This window comes from Morone saxatilis, unplaced genomic scaffold, assembly GCF_004916995.1.
Source record: "Morone saxatilis isolate NCDOM2014 unplaced genomic scaffold, NCSU_SB_2.0 Contig3, whole genome shotgun sequence".
Taxonomy (NCBI): Eukaryota; Metazoa; Chordata; class Actinopteri; family Moronidae; genus Morone; species Morone saxatilis.
Window position 1 is genome coordinate 13,501,428 of NW_023339873.1, and position 22,320 is coordinate 13,523,747.

Here is a 22,320-nt window from a genome sequence, read left to right on the forward strand (position 1 = left end):
TTTTTTTTTTTGCCATAATTGTCCCAGTGAGATTTCTTTTTCCACCTTCATCCATAACAAAGCTGCATACTCATTTACCTCACTCTCGCCCCTCCCCTCTGTTGTCTGGCCTCAAGTTTTCAATTGGCTTTGTGCGTCGAGCTGTTGAACTACGCTACGCCCTTTCAGAATCTCAGACGTAACTAACTTAAATATTGGTTTCTTTTAGCGGATATATTTTTGCTTTAAGCTCTGAAATGTATAAAAGATTACTCCCTGCCCAAAGCTCAGGCTGATGCTTGGAAATGAGTGTGCAGTAACCTAGAAATGATTTCACTAGATGTCATTAGATTGAGATTCATGGTAATCATTTTGCAGCTTCCTGTCTTTCTGTCATGTGACTCATTTCTAGCATGTTTTCCTCTCATTCTGCTTTGTGACATCCGTACTGTCAATATTGCAATTTAATTATGATAATCTGTTTAATTTACATCAATGTTAATGCAGTGTATTCCTTTTTAAAGGAAGTGTGATCATTTAAAACTTTTAATGAATATGCCACAGTGCCCTTATCTTTCTCAATACTCTGTACTCACAACTGAAACTGTCTCCATCAGGACGAGCAAATGTAACTAAGCAAACAAGCAAAATCTACAGTGTATGTCTTGTAGCTGCAGGTCCCTTCTGTAGACATAGAGTGAGCTACCAGATAGCTGTTCTATTAACAGTTACAGTAAGTATGTATATTTTTGCCGTCCTTCCCCTACTTTAGGGAAGGGTACATGCTGAACCCTAAGCACAGCAGCTGCTCTCTTGCCATCCGAGTACAGTAGAAAGCACCTTCTCTTCGCTGAGCCAGGGAGTTCCTTGGCAGCTGTTGTTTACTGTCAGTGCATGTTGGTTGTATTCAACTACGCTCGTCTCAGAGCTGCCTTGTGTGACACAGTGAGTTAATGTGAATAGCGGTTAGAGTGCCAGCTGGCTAGTGCTTGGCATACGTTCTCCCTTCAGGCCTCAGAGTGACAGTGCATGATGCTAGCCTATTGTGGGAGGACTGATAGCTACATTTTTTCATTTATTGAATTTATTTATTGAAGAGTTTCAAGGTACTTTTGTAGAATTTTCATGAAAGCCGATTGATGTGCTTGCGGTTGCAAGAAGACTGAAGCTTGTGATGTGCTCTGAATCTGAGGTTGCTGACACTTAGGTGTGTAGGTGTGGCCTGTTGAAAGATGTTTTCACGAGCGAGACAGCGATTATCCTAATTCTCTGTTTGTGTTACGTTAAATGAATAATTTCTGTGACATTGATTGGAGCATCTCGATGGATGACCCGATGATGGCTGGTTTAAAACGAGTAGAATGACGAAGAAGGAAAGGTGGCGGTCATATCTGCTGTGAATGACCACTGGACCTTATCTTCGAAATGACTGAACTATTGCAACAGTCAGTGCTCAATCTTCTCTCCTCTTTTTGTCCTTTTCCTCTTCGCTCCCTCCTTATCACCTCGTAGGAGAACCAGGCAGAACTGGCAATGTCTCAGGCAGAGTGTCGAGATGTTCTGCACAGACTTCTGCCCAATGTGCCTCTGCCCAATGAGCAGGTATGGATAATACTGGATTTTTACCTCCATTTAAATTGTGTTTGAATACCTTTCTTACTTCATTGCGTGTCTTAAACTTTTAGTGATGTTTCTCTTTTCTTCTCATCTCCTCTCTCTACTAGAACCATGAGGAGTGGCTCCACACATTTGAGAAGGCAGTAGCTGAAAGCTCAGCTACACAATCCACCCCTGCATCAGGGGACTCTATGGTAAATCAAGTGGAAAAGTAAAAAAAAAAAAAAAAAAACTTTCCTCTTAATCTGAAGGTATCTTTGGCTAAAAAAATACTGACTTTCTCTCTCTCAATAGGCACTGGCTGGGAAGCTGAAAGAAGCTGAGGAAACCCAAAAGATTCTACAGAAAGACTGTGAGACATACAAGAAGGTCTTGGCAGAGACGGTGAGATAATGTTTACCGTTTTAACATTTGCTGTTCTGTAGTGACATCTCTTCCCAAACTGAGCCGTCATTCCCTGTTGCATCCACAGGAGGGCATCCTGCAGCGCCTCCAGAACAGTGTGGAGCAGGAGGAGTCTCGCTGGAGGGTGAAGCTTGAGCTATCTCAAGTAGAGCTCAGAGAGGTATGTGTTCAAGTTTTGTAGGAAACAACTCCCAGATTAAATTTCAAATCACTGAGGTGGTATATTATTGCACTTTGTTTGCTTTTCATTGCATCGTTCTCCTGTCTCTTACCTTAGATGAGCCAGAAAGTCACAAGTCTGGAACAAGAGATTGAAAGACTAACTGATCCGGCCGAGTTGGAAAATGTCAGTCCTCTTGAAACACACATCTTAAGTTCACACTCTTGTATTTTTTCTAAGACTTATTGTAGTTCAAACTTTCTGCCATTTTAACTTTTGTTTTTGTCTCGGTTGTAAATATTCCGGAACCTCTGTTGTGCTCTGTAGCTGAGAAGAGAAAAGCAGCATTTGGAGTCTGAGTTGGAGAGGGCAGAGCGTGAGAGTGCCACCTATGTGACGGAGGTCAGAGAGGTAAGCCAGAAACATGCTGTCTTCAGCCAGTCGTGTGATCCTCGGTTATGTCATAGCTGTTCATCCGCCTCTGGCAAAAGCCTGAACTCTGTAGTATCATTTCATGTTCATGGTGGTTTTTTTCTGTTTGGGTGTTTTTGTGACATCCATTACTTTGTTTATTTGGAGCATATGGAATCCACACAACACAGACATTAAATATTGAAATTGAAAGTACACACACGTCGCATAGTCAGCTCTAGCAATGACTTAGTTACACCACTTACCAGACACAAACTTGATAGATTGCCTTTGGTAATTTACAGTCATGCACAACAGGATCCTGAGCTTTATTTATCACAACATGGCTCTGCTAGCTATGAGCTCATGTCACTGTGCTGTCCTGAACCTGACTCCCACAGACTTCCATTAAACACATCTTCAAACTTAATTTCAGCTCAAAGATCTGTTGACTGAATTGCAGACCAGACTTGATGGCTCATATACAGAGGCTATCAGACAGAATGAGGAGCTGAATTTGGTAAGCGTTGCTCAACCTCTAGCTAAAGCTCCTTTTTAAAACCTATCCCTTATGGCACTCAGCGGTGGGTCTACACTGACTGCCACGGGACGGGGGTTCTCGCATCTTCTGCAGCTGTGGGTCATCATCCATAACCTCAGTGAACGTGCACTCTCAGTCTTTAACTTAAAATGATGATTCACCTTCACACTCAGTGATACTTACAAGACTAACCCTTCCTTCAGTACACTGGCACTTAACAAATGGCTTACTAGTCAACTTGCCTATCCTCTGTAGAGCCTAAAAATATGCTCCATTTTGTCCATCTTCAGCTAGAATTCTTCTCTACACCTTCAACTGCACACTATTATTTCCTCTCAAGCCTTCTTACAAACCTTGTCTGTCTGTTCTGTCTTGTTGTCTTTGTCTTGCCCTAATGTTACTGGACAACTTTCTGTGGTCTTGGTGAAGTGTTGGCAGTGTTTTAACCATATATTGGGTGTGTTCAGACCAGCAGTAGCACTCACAAAAATGTAGCCTCTTGATTAATTACAATGAAGAGTTTTGCTGCACTGCATTCCTACATTGTTCAGCAACAATGCATTCGCCAATCGGTTACATGCACAAGTGCATATTCCTGCTAGGTTACTTTGTCAGGTGAATGACGTAATGATACTCCTAATCTTGCGATCGTTGAGAAACAGGAAAGAACGACTGCAGCGGCAATAACTTTCCAGAGTTGTAAAATCCTGTTGATATGATAAGCCTTAAAACAAGACTTTATTTCTCTATTGGGACTTTCTGGATCGTGATTCATCTTCTTGCCAATACCTGTAGCAACATGCCCACACCAACACAGCCCCTTGAACTCTTACACAGTGCTATTTTTGGTTTGAACATGGCCTATGTTGGACAAGCAAAAACTGTTAAATCTGTGCAAATGATGAGCACTGTAACATTCCCATTTGTTGTAGGCTCTGCATAACTGCTCTTTGTGTAAATGCAAAACTGAATTATAAATGGATTCACAGGTGTCATCAGGAATGCTATAATATACTGTAGAACATGTATGTAACATGAGTCTCTGTTTTGATTCCAGTTGAAAACCCAGCTCACCCAGACTCTGTCCAAGCTGGAGACGGAGGAGAACGAGAGGCAAAAGGTGGCTGATGACCTATATAAGGTAAGGCTCATTATATGTTACATATTAAGTTTTATTAAAGTGTTCATACAGTGATATGGCTCCAACTCCAAACCACGTTGTTAACAAGTGGAATTTTCTGGTCTTTGATCCAGGCCCAGCAGTCTCTTGATCTGATTCAGGGGGAGCTCTCAAAAGTGACAGACAACGCTGATGACCTGATAGAGAATAGCAGCCTGACGTCACAGAGAGTAAGAGTCTGGGACCGTTTGTGTGTTGTAACAGTTGTCTTTGTATGTGTGGTATTTAGGTGGTTACATTGTGCTCTAAACCAGTTACTCTATCTCTGACAGGAAGAGATTGACAGAAAGGAGAAAATGACTGCAGGACTGAACCAAACAGTCAGAGAACTGCAGCAGCTGCTACAAGCCGTCAGCCGGCAACTCACCAAGGGACAGGAAGGGGTAAGGCCTGTTACTGAGCTGCTGTTACCGCCCACTAATCTAGTATCATAGTCCTGAATTTCTGAGTCTGAGCATTCTACATTGTGTTCTCCTCCAGGAGGCTGACAAAGATCTGCCCAAGGTATAGTGAGAGGAGGATGGACCGCCACGCAGCCACCCTGACTGCACTACAGAGACCACCTTTGACCTTTCGGTCTCATCACTACCACCGTCAAACATACTCTCACACCCAGCCACCCCCCCTTTCCCCAAACTCCATCACTTCGCCTGTACTGTAGGCAGCCTCCAACTGACTGTGGTTGAGGCACTGGCAAACCACTCCCAGTCTCACTGTTGGCCGTGAGGGAGCAGGCAGAGGTTACTGTTAATTCCAAACACTCCAGACACTGTACCAAAACACACTACTCTGCTCCCACCACATTCCTCTTCTTCAGCAGCATCGCCATTAAATTTTTATTCTAAACTTAAAAATGACATCCAGCATAATTTAAACTGTGTGGCAACCATTCCCTTTGTTTAAAACACCTGTATTTTTCAGTGGAATCCTTTTGAATACTGCAGTAGTTTGTTGTTTATTTGTCAAGAGAGGGCAGTGATAAAAATTTCCAACTTGATGAAACAAACTTTGGGTTTTCGGGCCTTTTTTTCTTAACTTAAAGACCTGTATTGTTTAAATGTACCAGTTAGGACCTGCTGAAATACACTATGTTGTTGATCTGTTTGCCTCATGACCAGAAAACTATCACAAACTGTGCATTGTGCATTCATAAATTCATAGTACCATGCATACCTTGGCTCAGTATTGGGTGGGAAAAGGGAGATCAGAAGGGGTCTCGGGAATATCCGAAGGGTCACTACGTGACTGTAACTATGGAGATGCATGGACAAACTGTAGTCTGTACTGCAGCTCCAGAGAGAAGAGAGTCTGTGACCCTGGCTGTGGAAAGAGAAGGCCAGGTCAACAGTGTTAGAGGTTTTTAATCCTACAGCAACTACTCTAGGAATAAGCGTCCCATATCATCTGTAATCAACACTCGCTATATTGTTGCTAAGTTCATTAACACTGAAGATTTTGTTCTTTTTGTAACAGGTGATGTTAATAAAAGGGATGCTTGATAAATCTGTCCAGCGTCCTGTGTCGCTTCTTTTTCTTCCTCTGCACTTCTTTCTCCCTACCACAGCGGGGCAGCACACAACTTTACTTGAAATATTCAAGTTGATTTGATTCATAGCCTTGAAAAACATATGTGTGCACAGGGAAATTACAAAGCTTCTTCTCATGAAGCTTTTGCTGTTTTGTTTTTTTCTTGATGAAATATTCATCTGACTTTCCTGTACACAATACACATGTTTGTCATGCGGTGGTGTTATTTTAGGTAAGTGTTTTGTATGACAGTGGCGAGACTGGTGTTGTGCAGCCTCAATTATGGAACATTTGGGGTGTGACCACTTCCCTGTTGATGGTAACGTGCTGTATAATCACTCAGAACAGAAGACTGTTTTCTCAGCTCCTGCATGAGGTTTTACAAAAGATTTCCTGTCAGTACGGAGATGGGAAAGGAAGTAAGAATGCCACTGGTAGCTGAAATAATCAAAAGCTTACCAGGAACAATGTCTGCCTTGGTTGTAGGGAGGGAAAAAAATAATCACTGTTGTGGTCACTTGTTGATGCTGTGAGTGGCCGAGTATGAAAGTGTATTGTAAGCCCAGATGTGGCATGGTTGTGATTTTTTTTTTTTTAACCACTACCAGTTTTTTAGTTTATTGAAAGCATAAATGCAGGTTCTGTGTGACTGGACCTGACTTGACTTTGGGTATCTGCACAGAAAGCTCTTGCTCTCATCTTTTGCATGTTAAAAAGGCCTTTAAAACAACAGGACTGTTGTGCTGGCTGGGGGGTGGGGGGGTCAGGTCAGGGGCGCGAGCAACATGGGATCAGCACATTCCTCACATTCTCCCACACTGTCATGCTGCAGTCAGCTGATTGGAGATCTGGCTTTTACCTACATGGAAACCGCGCGACCAAACAGTGCAGGCACCGCTGTATCTTCAACATACTCGTCATCAACAGGATCATACAGGGAGTGGCTTTCTCAGCTTGCTGCTGAAAGTCGCTGTGCCCTATGTACACAGTCTCCTATGACTTGGCTGGTTACTCATATCCAGTCATGGGTTAAAATGTCCTTTTAATAAAATAAGCTGTTTACACTATATTTAATTGTATGATGAGCTCTAAAACTGACAAATTTATCATGACTTGTGATATTTTCTACAGTTCCGTCACTAATTTCATATAATGTGTCTCACAGTTCATGGAAAACCCTGACATGTCACCCTTGTGTTGGTAAATGACTAACAAATGTTAAATTGTGGGAGAAACCAGCAATGCCTGAGGTTACACTTTGTCAGACACTTAGGTAGTCTCATGACTCCCATTGAAAGTCTGATGTGTAAAGCCTGCCGAAAAGCTGTGAGGAAGTTAATGGGGGCTTTGTCTTTCCTATGTCATCATTGCTCACACTGTTAGTCTCAATTGCACAACCGAGCTTGCCGCAGTAGACCTCTGCTTTGCATGCTACTTGCCTGGTAACATTCGACTCCTCCTCCTAAACATAGATTTGCACTCACACTACGCCAGCACAACTTCAGGAAAGCAACCCACTCCCTGCATCTGCTCTCCATCAGTGTGGTATGTGCTAGAGAGCCTTTGATCCCCCCCCCACTCAACTGTGTGTGTGTGTGCGTGCGTGCGTGCAGGAGGGTGAGTCAGACAGACATAGAAAAGACTGTAGTGCTCTTTTACACAGACAATGCCCAGTGGATGAAAGCAAGCGGAAAGAGACAGTGACACAAAGAAGCAGTAAACATTCATTATACCCACGGCTTTAAGGCCAGCCCCTAGGCCTGTAGTTAAAGGCCTAATGCAGCTTGATCCTTGTGCACAACTGCTGAAGAAGCTGAAGTTAGTAGTTAGATAGTACACAGGAGTGCTCCGTACTATTAATGGCCAAGTATGTGCAGCTATGAACAGAACAGAACAAATGTCATGGATTAATCTGAGTCGTGCTGCTTTGAAATGGAATAATACATCATTGTTGTAACTTATTGTACTTTAAGTTGTAGCACATAGGGATGGTTGAGGCAAGCACCTTCATGGGCCCCAGTGACCCCCTACTACCTTTTGTTTTTCTGTCAAGTGTTATTACACTTTGAAACTGAACACCAGTTCAAACAGAAGGCCATAATTTCAAAGGCAATAGGACCACTGAAGGGGCCTGAAGCAGTAAGGGTGCCTCCAACCACGGAGATTCTTGTGAAAACAAGACAAGGGCAGTAAAATGCTGATGAGACTGCCAGACAAAAGTGGAGGAGTGGCACATTCATCAGAAAGGCGTGAGAACAACTGGACATGTGAGATATTCCAAGTTGGAGGTTAAGAAAGTTCTTGACATCCTCACGTAAGGTGAGGACATTTGGTTACAATAGTCATTCTCAGAAGAAGCAATTAAGCAAATGACAAGGCCTTGGTGTTATTATTAGACACATGGAGCCAGGTGACTAAAGAGATATTACAGAAAGAAATCGGCACATACCTGTAGGCCTGCACCCAATAAAGGAAAGATGAAACAGGAAGCTAGACAACTAAATGAAATGAGCAATGGTAATGTAAAAATAAAACTTCCAGGCATGCAGATAAATAGTGATGTCATTAGGTTGCATAATCAGTCACATGCATTTCCCAACTGCAATAAAGTCATAATCAAATCAAGTCCTTGAAAGGGCCCAGGGGCTCACCAATAAAATAAGCAAATCTAATTTCACCATCCTTTCACTCGCTGCATGTTATCTCAGGAAATGTAACAGGATGATTATTTTCACGGCCCCACCTTCTGCAGGCTCACTTAGGCCCGTGTTACTTTGTACAGAGTACTCAGATCTCATGACATTATGATCCTTGATAGATTCGTGCTCAAATAGAAAGGGGGGCTATGATGCCAACACTTACAAGATATTGTGACGAAAAGTGCGTAAGCCCTTATTCTCGTCATATAAGGGAAACTGGAAACTTTGCAAACATATCAGGAAAAGTATGATCCCTTTAAGAATTCCCAGATTGTACTCTTTGTTTACATAACACAGGGTGCGAACCATGGGCCATGCGAGGTGGCAAAGGTAGGAGGTTTTACTTCAAGTACGATAATGTTGTTTACCCAAGAATAAAATAAAGGCAAACTACTTCCCTCTAGCGTAATTAATGACTTTTAGTAACCACATGCAGCATACTTAGGTCAAAGACACTAGTTTAAACCTAGCTTTGGTATTGCGTCCTCCCCTACAGAAAGTAAAGAACAGGAGAATGGTACATTCCGGCCCTGCTCCTCGCTGTTTTTGTATCTGCTTCAGAGCGGATTCAACCGCCAAGTAAGTTACATTTTGCTATGTCACGCTAAAGAAGTTTGAGACCAGTTTATTTATAGAAAACTGGATCGGTGTGGGCACAGAGACATATACCGCTGGATATATGATCTGAAATGAGAGCCTGCCGTGTTTTTTGAAGGGAATTCCAGGAGATTTTTGAGCCGCTGTTATTACTGTATAGCTAATGTTACACAGTGAAGCCAGAAGCCTCATGTTTTCGTCAAGCCAAGAGGAGCACTGCGCCCCGTCCAAAGACCCAGTGAAATACGGGGAGCTGGTGGTGTTGGGGTAAGTTAAGCCTCGCTGATATCTTATTTTAGTATATCTTCACTTTATAGACTCCTGTTTGTGAACGTGTGTTTATGTTGAGGAAGTTTCACAAGAGGGCACTCACCTAGCTAACTTAGCGACGCGACTGTAAGTTTGGAGAAGGAGATACGGACTTTTAATGGGGGTTGAATCGTGCCTAACGTCGATTTATTTTACACACTTACACACTTCAGATATGTTCAGGAAAAACGTCAAGCCCCCGTGGAGGTTCAAGCGCTCACGTTACTCCACTAAACAGACACGTGCTCAATCAGAAATGTGTACATTTGTAGTTTTTATATAACCGGGAAAGACACAACAGTCGTGCTACATTTGAACCGACCGAGGGCCACCAAGCAGATACAGCGTTCAGGACAACTTTAGAAACCCGGGTGAAATGAATCCCACACTCAGCAACTTTGACCAGGGCGCTCCTTCCTACCTTAAATCTGGATTCATGGGGTTTTAGGAATTCGGAAGTGGTGATGGTCCCCTCCCCCAGTCCCCAGGGTTTCTTCCTATTTCCAATACTATCTGTAGCTCGGACAACGTACAGCTGTACATCTGCCAGACACACAGCATCTGTGGCACTCGAGCACTACAAGGCCACGGCTTGTGTTATGTACAGGATCATGAAATCACACACCGTGCTTACACAGGAAGTTGATTTATTTTACATTCTCTAATGTCTGCTGTTCACATGGTCAGGGAGGAGACTTGTTGAACTACTAAAGACTTAACACCAGCATAGGAGTGAGGGATATGGATACATTCCTTTTATCATTGATGTTGTGATATCCATGTGTCGTGGTTTAATACATTTCATGGAAAAGCATGGAGAAAACTGCCAAACAGGATATATCTGTTCTCGGGAAATGTAACACTCAAGGTACTCTGTCACATTGATGTTAAAATCATATCAAAATAACGCCATTGAACAGCCCTGCTCACGTTTCCCACAGTGGCCTGATACAGTCCGAGCCAGAAAAGGGAAAGCTACCACAGAATGATTGGCATGGCGACGTCTCTGTGTGTAAATTGTCTCATTGTATATACGGCCTTTGCCAGAGACCCCAGACTCTCTGTGGGTTCAGTGTTCGTTCATAGGCTTTTTTAGTCAATGAGCACTTGTGGACACGTTGGTTATGTTTATCTCAGTATGTCTTTGTTTCTATCAGTCAACTTCACAGTTTTTTTTATCGATTAGTCTGCCGATTATTATGTTGATTCATCGTTTGGTCTGAACAGGCCTGTTAAAATTCTCCTGAAGGCCAGAACGACGTCTTCAAAACAGTCCATCCAATCCAAAAATAATTCCGGTTTAATGAGATATAACACGGAGAAGCAGATAATCATAACAACTGAGACGCTGGAACCAATGAAAAGTATTTTTTACTAGAAAAAAATGACTCAAATGATCTAAATATTTGCTGCCTCACATGTCTAGTGAGATCTTGTTTGCTTGCTTTTATTATGTCAGATAGATCAAAAACTTTCTTCAGTTTAAACTAGTTTATTAAAAGAAAGTTCTTGCATTGTGTTTAGACGGCATCAAACATGTGAGCGCTTGGGCTTCTTTTGTTAAATAAAAAAAGGCTCCGTATTCTTTTCATTGAGGTTTTAATACTTTATATCATATTGGAACTGCTATTGCAATATATATAACAATACTCAGCCATACTCTGTTGATGTAAAAACACACATGGCAGCGAGTGGCATTAGTATACGTGTCTCATCCTGCAACCCAATAAACCTGGTCTGGCTTTTTCTTTGTTTGTCTGAACGATTTCAAAACCCCTACTGTGTTTTCTTTTTTCAGGATTTGTTCAGGAGAAACTGCAGCCAGTTATCATTCTCAACAATCATGTTTATATTTATAAGCTGTCAAGGGCAACAGCTGCCACAGATGATGGAAAACACCTGCTGTGTCATCAGTGATTGGACTTTGCCCGCACTGCAACTCACTTGAAAGTTCTTAAAACTCAAAATGAACATTTTTAGGTGTTGGGAATAATATATGTATCGCGTTTGTTTGAAGCTCTTGAAATGAGAAGCTTATAAAGGTTATACACACAGCTCGTTGAGTGTGGCTTTGTCCCTTGCCCTCCACCCATACACTCAGCCACACTGCTTATTATAAGGGACAAAAAGTGCTGACTGCTTATTACCCCAGGCTGAGCATGTGGCACGTTTGAAGCTGATACTTTTGTTCTCTCTCTTGACATAAAGACACATATTTGAATCAGATGTGACGGCTGTATAATCACTACCATGACATCACATCCCATTGATAAAACTGATGGTAGACAAGATAGCTGACAGCATGGAACAAAGCTTGTTTGAGCAGCAGTTCCCTCAGTGGTTTGTTGCCATGACCGTGGTGGCTCTTATTACTTGCATGGCTGCCCCCCTATCTCTGCCTGGGCGGATTGGCTTGGTGCTGGTCAGTGAGGAGGGAGAGGAAGGAGGGGAGGAAGAGGGGGCGCTGCGTGGGTATCCTGGAAATGAAAGGATGGATTGATCAGGACCCAGCCTTTGCCTCTCCTCAGCTTCCTCTGTCCATTGTAGATGGGAGACTGGGCCTATTGATTGGACTTTGAACATTTCTCCTGAACGAACCGCTCGGTAAAGGAAGTCTACAAATCAGACTGGGGACATCTTTGGTACAAACTGGCACTGATTGTTGCTGAAAAAAATCGTATTCATCCAAGCAGCAGAAGAGTTGACTGATGGCTGCCTCCCATTTACCAAATTCTGTATTATTTTATTTAGATCGGAAGCACTAATAGCTCGTAGTCTCACTTTGCAGCATCATCTAACCTCCGTGCCCTCTTCTGCGACCCTTTAAGGCCACCCTGTCTTTATGTCACTCCGACAACTCAGCACATCTCCTCCTCCTTCTGCGAACACTAGCCTTTTCATGTTAGCATAAGAGGTGGGAGGTGCTGTTGGCTCCTTTAGTGCAACCCTGGAGGATAGGTGATACGCCAGAGTCTTCTAATCCCTGCTCCTAAGTATTGGAAGGTAAATCCGCCGTCTGTCTGGCACAGGTCAAAAGGGAAAGCGATCACAATTAGTTGGAGCGCAGCTTTAAAGAGCCTGTCCTAGCTAATGTGACGGTGGCGGTTCCTAGATGACAGAATATTGTTCCTCAGTGTAATGATGAATAGAAAGGCATGTGTGGCGCATATTCTGCATTTGGAATTCATCAAGGCGAAAATGCTAAGCTGCATATCATCTTATTGTGTGTTGTATGTGAGACATCCAGGCACAGGTACCCAGCACCCCCCACCCACCCCACCAAAAAGAAATCTGAATAATATATAGGCCTAGCTGCTCTTTATTTAGGTGGGAAGTTTCTAGGACAGGTCTGATGAAATTGGAGTGTAAAATTAGCTTCAAAAGTGTGTTTATTGATGAGAGATCGTCTGTATTTATATCCTGTAAGGATTTCCTATAGGATCAAGACCAAACAGGATCAGTAGGTTTGTAGGCTCTGATTAATAAACACCATAGAAGCAGATTTAACATTGTTTTCTTTTTCTTTCTTTTCTGTCCAGTACATCGTTATGATAATGGATGTCTTTCTAAAGCAACACGTGAACACTAGTAGACAATAATCAACATTAGTAAACATTAGTAAAGGCGAAAAAGAGTCTTTGTGGTAGTGAACAGTTTAAACATTATAAACAACACTAACACAATTATATATCCACCATTATTCTGCAGTTTTCCTCCTGCTGTCAGTGTATTAGTTATAGTTTTGTCCACAGTATCAACCAGTGCCTCTCTAGCTCTCTGTGGGTGGCTTGTCCTACAGGCCAGCCTTGTGCACTGTGCTGACTGGGACCATGTGTTTCCATGCCTGGCCAGCCGTGTGGAGACATGGGACAGGTGGACATGCTTTGGAGGGAGGTAGGGAGGAGCAGGAAGAGGCCCTTGTTGCTACTGTTGCATTTGTGTTGCAACAGAGAGGAGAAATGTCAGATTGTGTCGTGGAAGGTGGAGTTCATTCCCTAATGATATGCATTGCTATGCAAACCTGAGGCTTTCGATAGAGATATGTCCGTTGTGCAAAGTGCCTGTTCAGCACACCACGGTTACACGCAAGTGTGTGACAGAAGGTCTGTGTTTTGGATGGGAGTAGAGCATGGGGTGTCCCAGCTGTAGGAACCAGCTGGTGGATGGGGAGAGGACCAGTCCTACCGGAAGGGGCTTCTGCATTCACAAGGAGCTGCCTAGGCTAGGTGCCTCACAGCAGACTGAAGGGCAAAACAGGGATCTGGTATTAAGAAGTGAAAACCGACAACGCTCTTAGATGCTCTTCCGGTCACGCTGAGGCTTTGATATTGCAATCTTAGAGTTTCCTGTGTCGGTGTATAAAATTCAGCCATGAGAGAACAGGTTTCAGTTGTGTGAGCCAGTCCTCCACCCAGACTGTGCGTTCCCAAAGTGATAGCAAACCTGACGTGCATCTTAAAACCTGCTCCTGCCTGGGACACAGAGCAAGAGAACAGCTGCAGTTTACACAGAGTTGGCTCACTCAAATCACAAGCACCATAGTGCATTATGTAATGAGAGACATTATCCAAGGTAACGCTTAGTTTGCTAATAGGGTGCATTAGATTGCCAGTGATGTAATGCATGGCAAAGCTCCTTTTCAAAACGCATGAATGTTTCGAATTTCCCGTGTTTACTTGTTATATGATTACAAGAATTGTGCCTGTAAATCTCTTTAGACACATCTTTTTGCAGCTAGAAAAACAGTTTGCGTTTTAATAAAAAAATGTAACTGTGAATTTGCTGTCCTTTCCTCCACCCCCACCCCCCTCTGTGACAGGTACAATGGCTCTCTGCCCAATGGAGATCGGGGTAGACGGAAAAGCAGATTTGCGCTATACAAGAGGACCAAAGCCAATGGTGTTAAGCCAAGCACTGTGCACATCCTCAACACACCCCAGGCAAGCAAGGTACAGAACAGATCAGAGGATGAATTAAGTGATTTATTGTACAGTCCACGGACAATAGTCTTTTTGTCCTTTGATGTGTAAATTTCAGACAAAAATGTATACAAGCATGCAAATTAATAACAGAGACAGGGAGATAATTTTTTCGATGTACTTTTTTGTTTTCAGTTCATATTGTGATGGAACAAAACCAACAAAATGACATTTTCAGAGCAGCAGAAGGCTTTTTCAGTCATTTCAGTAGCTTGTGGAACGTGCAGTAAACTCCTTTACATTAGTGTTGGCAGACCTTAATGTTGACATTTGCAGTACAATAACTCTAGTTCCTTGCCGGGCCTCATAGCTTTTCTTTGCATCAGAGTGCTTGCCAGAAACTGTCCCGTCGAGTATAACGTGTCTGCCTTCCTGCATTCCTGCCTTTGGTTCCTAAGCAAAAAACTGCTAAACAAGCCACAGGACCTGCTTACCTCTGCACCTCTTGGAGGCCAATATTCCATACATTGTTGGGAGTTTAACTCGCCAGCCAAAGGCCCTCTGGTTCAGGTTACTCTCACCTTGTGGAACCTGACTCCTGATATCTGCTTTGAGGTTTTTCTGTGACCGAGGCTTTTTCATTGCAGAGATTGTGCATCATTCCATTGGAGTCGGAGCTGAATTTTTTGCCGCAGTGGTTTATCAAATATGTCTAAATGTTTTTGCTGCTCCACACCAGAAGTTGTTACTCAGGCAATTTGCTCAGAAAACCATGTTGCATTGGACCTGGCTGTGTGTGTGTTTTTTTTTTTTTACTGCGCAGTTCAGCTGAGAGTGCCATTTGCACAGTTGGTCAAAAATTGTGTCGGAGATGGGAACTGCTGTGAGCTTCTTCCCCTTTTACCACTCTTTCTCTCTGCCACCGTTACCAGGCCTGGGATTAGTAGGGTGAACTGAGGAGGAAGTTGTTGCAGTTGCCTGACCCTGCACTCCCAGCTGTACACAAGGTCAAAAATAGCCATTCCTTAGAGACCAGCAGTGTGGTGAGCTTAATTTGAGGAGAGCTTTCTTTTTGAGTACGTAGTAAAGAGAAACCAAGCCGTCTCCCCTCTTTTTCTATTATTTTCTTTTCTACAGCAGTCCCCAAACCTGCTCCAGCTCCCTGACAGTGTAGCAGTCTTGTACAAATGAACGGAGAGTGCTCTGTGGCTCAGAAGCTGAAAAGGAAAGCTCACGTGTCTCTGCACACTCTGGTGTTCATGACAGTTAATGAGGAGCTCCCGTGATGCCACTGCCAGCCTCATATTCAAACCTGCTTTCTCATCTCCCCACTTGATCTCAATTACTGCATTTGTGCATTGTGTGATTGTTGCATTTGCCTTCCTTCAGAGGTTTGGATGGCCTGTGGCTCTTTTTTTATTTCCTTCCACCTGACGGATTGGTTGTGTGACATTTTGGGTCTGTGGTGACGTGTTTATAGAAATATACGTTTCTGTTTGGAGCGTGTACGAGCACCTCCGAACAGGTGGAGCACCATTTGTTTGTAGCAGCGCAGTCGAGACAAGACTGCATGTGATGATGACATTTGTCCCCGTCTGTCTCTGAGGTTACAGCAGAGCGCTGATGACCCACTTTCTCTCTCCCTCTTTCCCTCTTGCACGTGACAAAGGGGGGGAAGGTTGTTTTGGAAATGGAATTTGCAGATTAGAGCAGGATGATAGTGGCATGTGGTAAAGTGTTGATGGGAGCTGGGCCTGAGTGGCTTTAACCCACCCTCCGTCACTACACTGACTGAGGCAGCTCAGCTGGTAGGCAAGCTTGTGTTAACTCAGGCCAGTTTATGATCACTGTCATGGGAGTGTGACTTTACATGCTCTTGCCTGTTCCTCTACCAGAAGTTCCTGCAACCGATCTTTGCATTTAGGTCATATAATAAGGGAATGTCTGTTTTAAAGCCATATGAATAATCTATTGTAATCAAAAGCTCATTGTTCTTGTAACCTCAGCGAAAATGCAATTATTGCATATGGCATATAGTATTTAACAATAAAACACTCCTTTTGTTATTGGTGTGTGTATACTTGAACTGTTAAAATATGCATCTGTTGTGTTTTTAATATGGGATCACAATGTGTAATGAGTTGCTTGTTATATTTCAGGCTGTGAACTGTAAAGGCCAACATAGCATCTCCTACACGCTGTCCAGAAACCAGACGGTGGTGGTGGAGTACTGCCATGACAAAGACACAGATATGTTTCAGGTAAAAACCCATTAAATGCCAATGTTATGCTTTTGAATAACTGCAACTGACAGTAATACTAATATATATATATATATATATATATATATATAAAATGAAGAAAAGCATCAAAACCTTACATTAGATTATTAAAATACAAGGTGTTTTTTCTCTGTCAGTTGATTGCTTGACTTACTTTTCAGCTCTAAATTTAATTAAGAGTATTCGCAGCTATCCCTTCGAAACCTATGCACAGTTTGTCGGTTTTTCCCTTCTTGAACTTTACACTCCGTCGGAGAGTGCATGTGACTTGTTTACTGTCAACTGTTTGTCTGTAGCATTAATGTGAATGTACAGCAAGTGGATAATGGCCAGAGGGAAGTCAGCACTGCAGACACGTGCTTCACATTCAGCCCTGTATTGTCTCCATGTGTCTGTGAAAACAACACTGAATAAATAGAAACAGACACAACAGAGAGGGGGAAACTATTCAAAAAACAGGACTTTAGGGCAATTTGAAAAAAAATGAGGAAATGAAAAAGGGGAAATGCTAAATTTACCTCTGCTTGTTCAGCTTGACAAATGTTTGGACATTTTTCAGTGTTGAACTCTGTGGTCTGTTTTAAAAATAAGGCTGAAATATTATTTTTTTGGGGGGGGGTAGAAACTTGAACTCTTTTAAGAGATACACTTATATAATAACATCCTGCTGTATGAAACTCTGTGTACCGAAGTGTGTCATGTCTCAGTATTTTAACACAGCAACGTGAACTTTATTTAAAACGTCATTTAAATATCAAACCACCTCAAAACTGGCAAATGGCTGAACTGCCGGGAAGCAGAACAGTTCGTATGTCTGCAGGGAATTAAAGAGACTTCTTTTCATCCATGCCAATATACTGACATGAGATCACAAGAAACCATATAATAATAAAGAATGATATTGATTAATGACTGTGTTGTTTTGTAGATTGGGCGTTCCACTGAAAGTCCCATAGACTTTGTGGTGACTGACACAATAGCAGGGGGCCAGGAGGGAGAGGAGACTCCCATCACACAGAGCACCATCTCCCGTTTTGCCTGCCGAGTGGTCTGTGAGCGTAACCCGCCCTTCACTGCTCGCATCTACGCTGCTGGTTTTGATTCTTCCAAAAACATCTTCCTCGGGGTAATTACTATTTATCATGGTAGATATACGGTTAACTGCTGTCCTAATGGAAGGTTGGATGTCCATCCTTAAATCCATAAGTTCTAACCAGATAAACAATTTCTTTCTTTGACAGTGTTGTGACGCACAACAGAAAACCAGTTTGCATCATCATCTATTTTCTGTCTCACATACAGGAAAAAGCAGCAAAATGGAAGAACCCCGATGGTCACATGGACGGACTAACGACCAATGGCGTGCTGGTAATGCATCCTAAGGGTGGGTTCACGGAAGAGTCAAAGCCCGGCATCTGGAGAGAGATTTCTGTTTGTGGGGATGTTTACACACTGAGAGAGACTCGCTCAGCACAGACCCCGGGCAAACTGGTCAGTAGCCTCATACATACTGGACTTAGTTCACAAATAGAATACAATTATGACGGTTACATGCAAGGCTTAAGCATTCTTTCTGAAACTGTGTGTCTGCTGCGTCACCCTCTGCAGGTGGAGAATGAGAGTAATATACTGCAGGACGGCTCCCTGGTGGATCTGTGTGGAGCCACTTTGCTGTGGCGTACTGCAGAAGGCCTCTTTCACACTCCCACCCAAAAGCATCTGGAGGCTCTCAGGCAGGAGATCAACGCAGCGAGGCCCCAGTGCCCTGTAGGTCTCAACACACTTGCCTTTCCCAGCATGCAACGCAGCCGCGCCCTTTCCTCTCTGGAGGACAAGCAGCCTTGGGTCTACCTGGCCTGTGGCCATGTGCACGGTTACCACAACTGGGGCCACCGTTCAGAGCAGGAGCCCAACACTCAGCGAGAGTGTCCAATGTGCCGGGTGGTCGGGCCCTATGTGCCGCTTTGGCTGGGCTGCGAGGCGGCCTTCTACGTGGACACAGGTGCGCCCACGCATGCCTTCGTGCCATGTGGACACGTGTGTTCAGAGAAGTCAGTCAAATACTGGGCGGAGATCCCTCTGCCCCACGGCACCCACGCCTTCCACGCCGCCTGCCCCTTCTGTGCCACCCAGCTCAGTCTCAGTCAGGGCTGTTCCAAGCTAATCTTCCAGGGCCCGGTGGACTGAGCTCAAGGGTCCTGCTCTGGCAGAAAAGATTAGACAGGAATGCCAACATGCTGTGAAACTGTTCCGATTATTTTGTGCTTTCTTTTGTTAGTGTAAGCCAGCTGTGGAAAGGAGTAAGTCTTCTCAAGTTCTGGTCATATACTGTGGATTCTGCACAACAGAGAGCCATTACAGATTGTTAAGGGCCTCTTGTGGCAGTTTGGATGGCCATGGTGGGACACCGAGATGTGGAGCACACTGGACCACAGATGCCTGGTTCCTCCACATTGAAATACTGTTAAACTGTCCTGCCAACCACCCGCTTTAAACAAGGCTCCAGCACTGGGCTGTTTTTAAACTACAGTGGCTGCTGGTATTCCATCAGAGGGCCATAGAATTAAGGTTGTAGAAGTGATGAATTGCTTTTACTCATGAATCAGACCGAACGAGATATCAGTGGTGTGGTTGGGTCTGTTGGGAAAAAAAAATAGGGGGAGGTTTTATAGTTCAATTCCTGGTGGGTCTGAGACAAAGTTTTTACAGAGCCAGACAGCTGGACTGTTGGCTGAGAGAAAAGCCAGGAGGAACTTGGGGTCTAAAGAGTTAAGTGCTCCCCATTGCCCATCAGCCCTGAACCCTTAATGGCATCTAGATCATGTAGCTCAACGGATTTGGCTTCCATTTGCTGAACAAACTTTTAGGAGGGGGGGAAAGACTTTTTGTGTATAGATATAATCCAGTGCCTCAAATCCCATTAAACTGTGGGAGTATTTTTCATAAACGAGAAAAGATATTTTGTTGAAGGCAAAGGGAGAGATAGTTTTGCATACAGAAGACGTAAGGAAATGACAACCCGCACAGATTCTTCTCCACATTTTTATCTGACAGAAGAGGTATTTTACTACACTGAGGCCCTTGTACTGTTTTGTAATGCAAATGTTAATATATTTTTCTCCTGCATAATTAATGTCTGAGAATGTTGGAGAGTGTGTGCATGCATGTGTGATTGTGTGTGTGCGTGTGGGTCGGACTGTGTGGGTGCCCTTGGGCTTTGTTTAAATCGCCCTGCATCATTTCACCCCAATCCCCTTTTTCTATGATTTCGCCTACCACCCAAACCGCTACCAGAGAGAACACAGGAATTAAACCCACCTCGCAGGGTTTGACAATGAATGTACTGAAATACATTGACTCTCCTCGCTGGTGGTGCTTCAATTACACAACTTGCTTTCTCAATGGCAGTGCTGTTAAAGGTTCTAGGTAAGGCCATCATCGGAGCTGTACTACCGTATGCATCGACCACACCTGCTTGCTAGCCCGTTAGCTAGCCGTGTCCCTGCCCCACACACACGTACTGTATTCAGTCTGCACTGTTGTTAGCTTTATCCCATGCTGGGTCTGATCCAATGATCTGTACGCTGTCAAACCTGGGCACAGTCTCAGCAGCATCCAGAGATTATACCAAATATAAGGAGGAGCTGTTTTCTCTCCGCATGCAAGACGTGACGACCAGTCTCTCGATCCAAAGTGTTTCTGTAAACAATCCTGAACCTGAACTGCTGCTATGGTGGAATGTTGACAGCTCTGGATTGCAGTCAAGGCTGTTCAGTTGCAAACCAGCTCCATGGGAATAATGATATTATCGCACACTATGCCAAATTTGGTAAGTTCTATTGTGTGTGGATGAGGCGAGTTGTCCAAAACAAAGTAGCAGATGAATTGACGCTAAAGAATCTGGGACGAATCTGTGCATTCTTCTGTGATGTTAGCTCACCAGACTGTGCCCATATGTAGAGTAGATAAGCATTAATTCTGCCACTAGCTTATTAATATACGCGATTGAGCATTAAAATGACGAGATGTTGAGGGGTAACGTTCCTAATGTGTTCAAATTTATTTCCAGGTTGCATTATAATGAGTGAAATTCAGAGGTATCATCGAGGGTTAGAATCCACCTTGGTTAAGGGCTTCTGGTCTTCACTAGAAAAGCTCCAATCTCAACAGCAGCGGTGGACTGCTGGGTGTATTTTTCTTTTATTTGGTTCCCTCCTGAGAGAAACATGGCTAGCATTCTGAAAAGCATCAGCAGCATTACACTTCACTCATACCACAGAGCATTTTCTGAATGGCTTGATTTCTTCAGATTTTATGTAACTGCCAAACTGGGTCGAGTACTTAGCCACATACTGTACAGTAGCATTCCTTTCCAACACTTTCTGCTCAAACACACTGTGCCCATTGCTTAAGACCGTGTTCTGTAACAGCTGCAGAGTAGCTGCCTCAAACATTCCTCCTTGGTAAACATGGGTGGGGCCCTCAGTTCACCCAAGGGCTTGTTCTATGATTTTGTCTCCTACAGGAACTCTGTACAAAAGCCATAGAACGCACTGATGCTCCCAATGCCTCCTTTGCAAAGAATAAAATATTTTTTAAAAATAACTTTTAAAGTGAGTGGGTTGTCTCTCTAATTTTAGGCCTTCTTTAAATCTGACTCATGTAAAATGTCATCCTCCTAGGTGTGACAATGATTCAGTGGTTTTTAAAAAGGTATGTGCAGTTTGATGAGGATTTGTTCCTTTTGTGAAGCTGCTGCCTTTGAACTCCAGAGGTCTCAGCTGTGTATGAACAATACAGCAGTAATGTTTAATCACAGTTACATGTGTGTTTCATCATTCCTCAGTATGAGCATTTCCCTGCTATCTTGGTTGCCAAAATGGCTCTGGGTTTTGATAGCTCCATCAAACACAGTATTTTTTTTTTTTTTAGATAAGAGACACATTTTTCTTGAAGTCTATTTTATTCACATTTCATGTTCTATCTTATCGGCCTCATCTTAATATTTACCATAGAAAATGACTGCATGAGCAACATTCCCTGGTGCTCGTTGCTGGGTGCAGCTTCCCTCGGAGGCCACAAGAGGGCACTATTTCCTCAACAATGGAGATGTTGGCACTAAGCCCACCGAACCACTGAGCCTGCGGCATCCAATGGCCACAAACACACAGCAAAGAAATGGAAGTTTGATGTTTATTATTAAAAAGACTCAGTATTAATACATCACAAATACATTTGAAACAAGAGAAATCAAATTAACTAAATTAGCTTGCCTATAGATGCCTGAAAGTCTTGTGCAATGTGCAATTACGCTACCATGATGAAATGCATGTCGGCTGTATATTAAGTTGTACATTCACTGATTAATCTTAACATTTCCATATGTATTTGCTTTTGCATTTTTTTCTCCAAATTAATTATACAGTTCATAGATTTATTTCAGATTTAAATCCCAGCATCATATATAAGACATGGCTGACAAATATGCATAGTTGTGAGCAGTTTTTAGCTTTTATTTTTATTTGCATGCAGAAATATTGTATGATGATGACATTTTCCATCATTTGCATGTGACTTCATCTCCTCTATAATAAGGGCACATGAAAGGGATTTAAATACATAACATGTCAGTTAGGCGTTTGGAGAGGAATGGAGCCGTGGGATGCCTTGCTTCCTAATTAACATTTCTGCAGT

The 22,320-nt window shown here is 43.1% G+C and overlaps 2 protein-coding genes across 5 annotated transcripts in view; both read left to right on the forward strand.

The window, feature by feature from the left end:
- ktn1 (kinectin 1) overlaps nt 1-5,800 on the forward strand; it is an 18,618-nt gene extending 12,818 nt beyond the window's left edge. For 3 of the 4 annotated variants that reach the window (XM_035673590.1, XM_035673593.1, XM_035673591.1), the window contains 11 exons: nt 1,492-1,581; nt 1,704-1,790; nt 1,891-1,980; nt 2,069-2,161; nt 2,279-2,347; nt 2,489-2,572; nt 3,009-3,092; nt 4,171-4,254; nt 4,368-4,463; nt 4,566-4,676; nt 4,774-5,800. In XM_035673590.1, the coding sequence (XP_035529483.1) occupies nt 1,492-1,581; nt 1,704-1,790; nt 1,891-1,980; nt 2,069-2,161; nt 2,279-2,347; nt 2,489-2,572; nt 3,009-3,092; nt 4,171-4,254; nt 4,368-4,463; nt 4,566-4,676; nt 4,774-4,803 (918 nt within the window). In that variant the 3' untranslated portion in view covers nt 4,804-5,800. The remainder of the gene's footprint in view (nt 1-1,491; nt 1,582-1,703; nt 1,791-1,890; nt 1,981-2,068; nt 2,162-2,278; nt 2,348-2,488; nt 2,573-3,008; nt 3,093-4,170; nt 4,255-4,367; nt 4,464-4,565; nt 4,677-4,773) is intronic. The other variant, XM_035673592.1, reaches the window with a different exon arrangement.
- A 3,265-nt stretch (nt 5,801-9,065) lies between these two features.
- Nucleotides 9,066-21,231, forward strand: peli2 (pellino E3 ubiquitin protein ligase family member 2). The gene is made up of 6 exons (XM_035674593.1): nt 9,066-9,383; nt 14,245-14,374; nt 16,504-16,605; nt 17,555-17,752; nt 17,929-18,117; nt 18,235-21,231. Exons 1-6 carry the CDS (start codon nt 9,280-9,282, stop codon nt 18,811-18,813), a joined length of 1,302 nt encoding a protein of 433 aa, XP_035530486.1. The 5' UTR covers nt 9,066-9,279; the 3' UTR covers nt 18,814-21,231.
- Nucleotides 21,232-22,320: the final 1,089 nt, after the last annotated feature.

What these genes read in the sequence shown, in the direction of transcription:
- peli2 (XM_035674593.1), top strand. Translation starts at nt 9,280, where the DNA reads ATGTTACACAGTGAAGCCAGAAGCCTCATGTTTTCGTCAAGCCAAGAG. An exon ending in ACACACCCCAGGCAAGCAAG is followed by an intron (nt 14,375 to 16,503) that starts GTACAGAACAGA and finishes GTTATATTTCAG; the next exon opens with GCTGTGAACTGTAAAGGCCA. An exon ending in CACAGACCCCGGGCAAACTG is followed by an intron (nt 18,118 to 18,234) that starts GTCAGTAGCCTC and finishes CACCCTCTGCAG; the next exon opens with GTGGAGAATGAGAGTAATAT.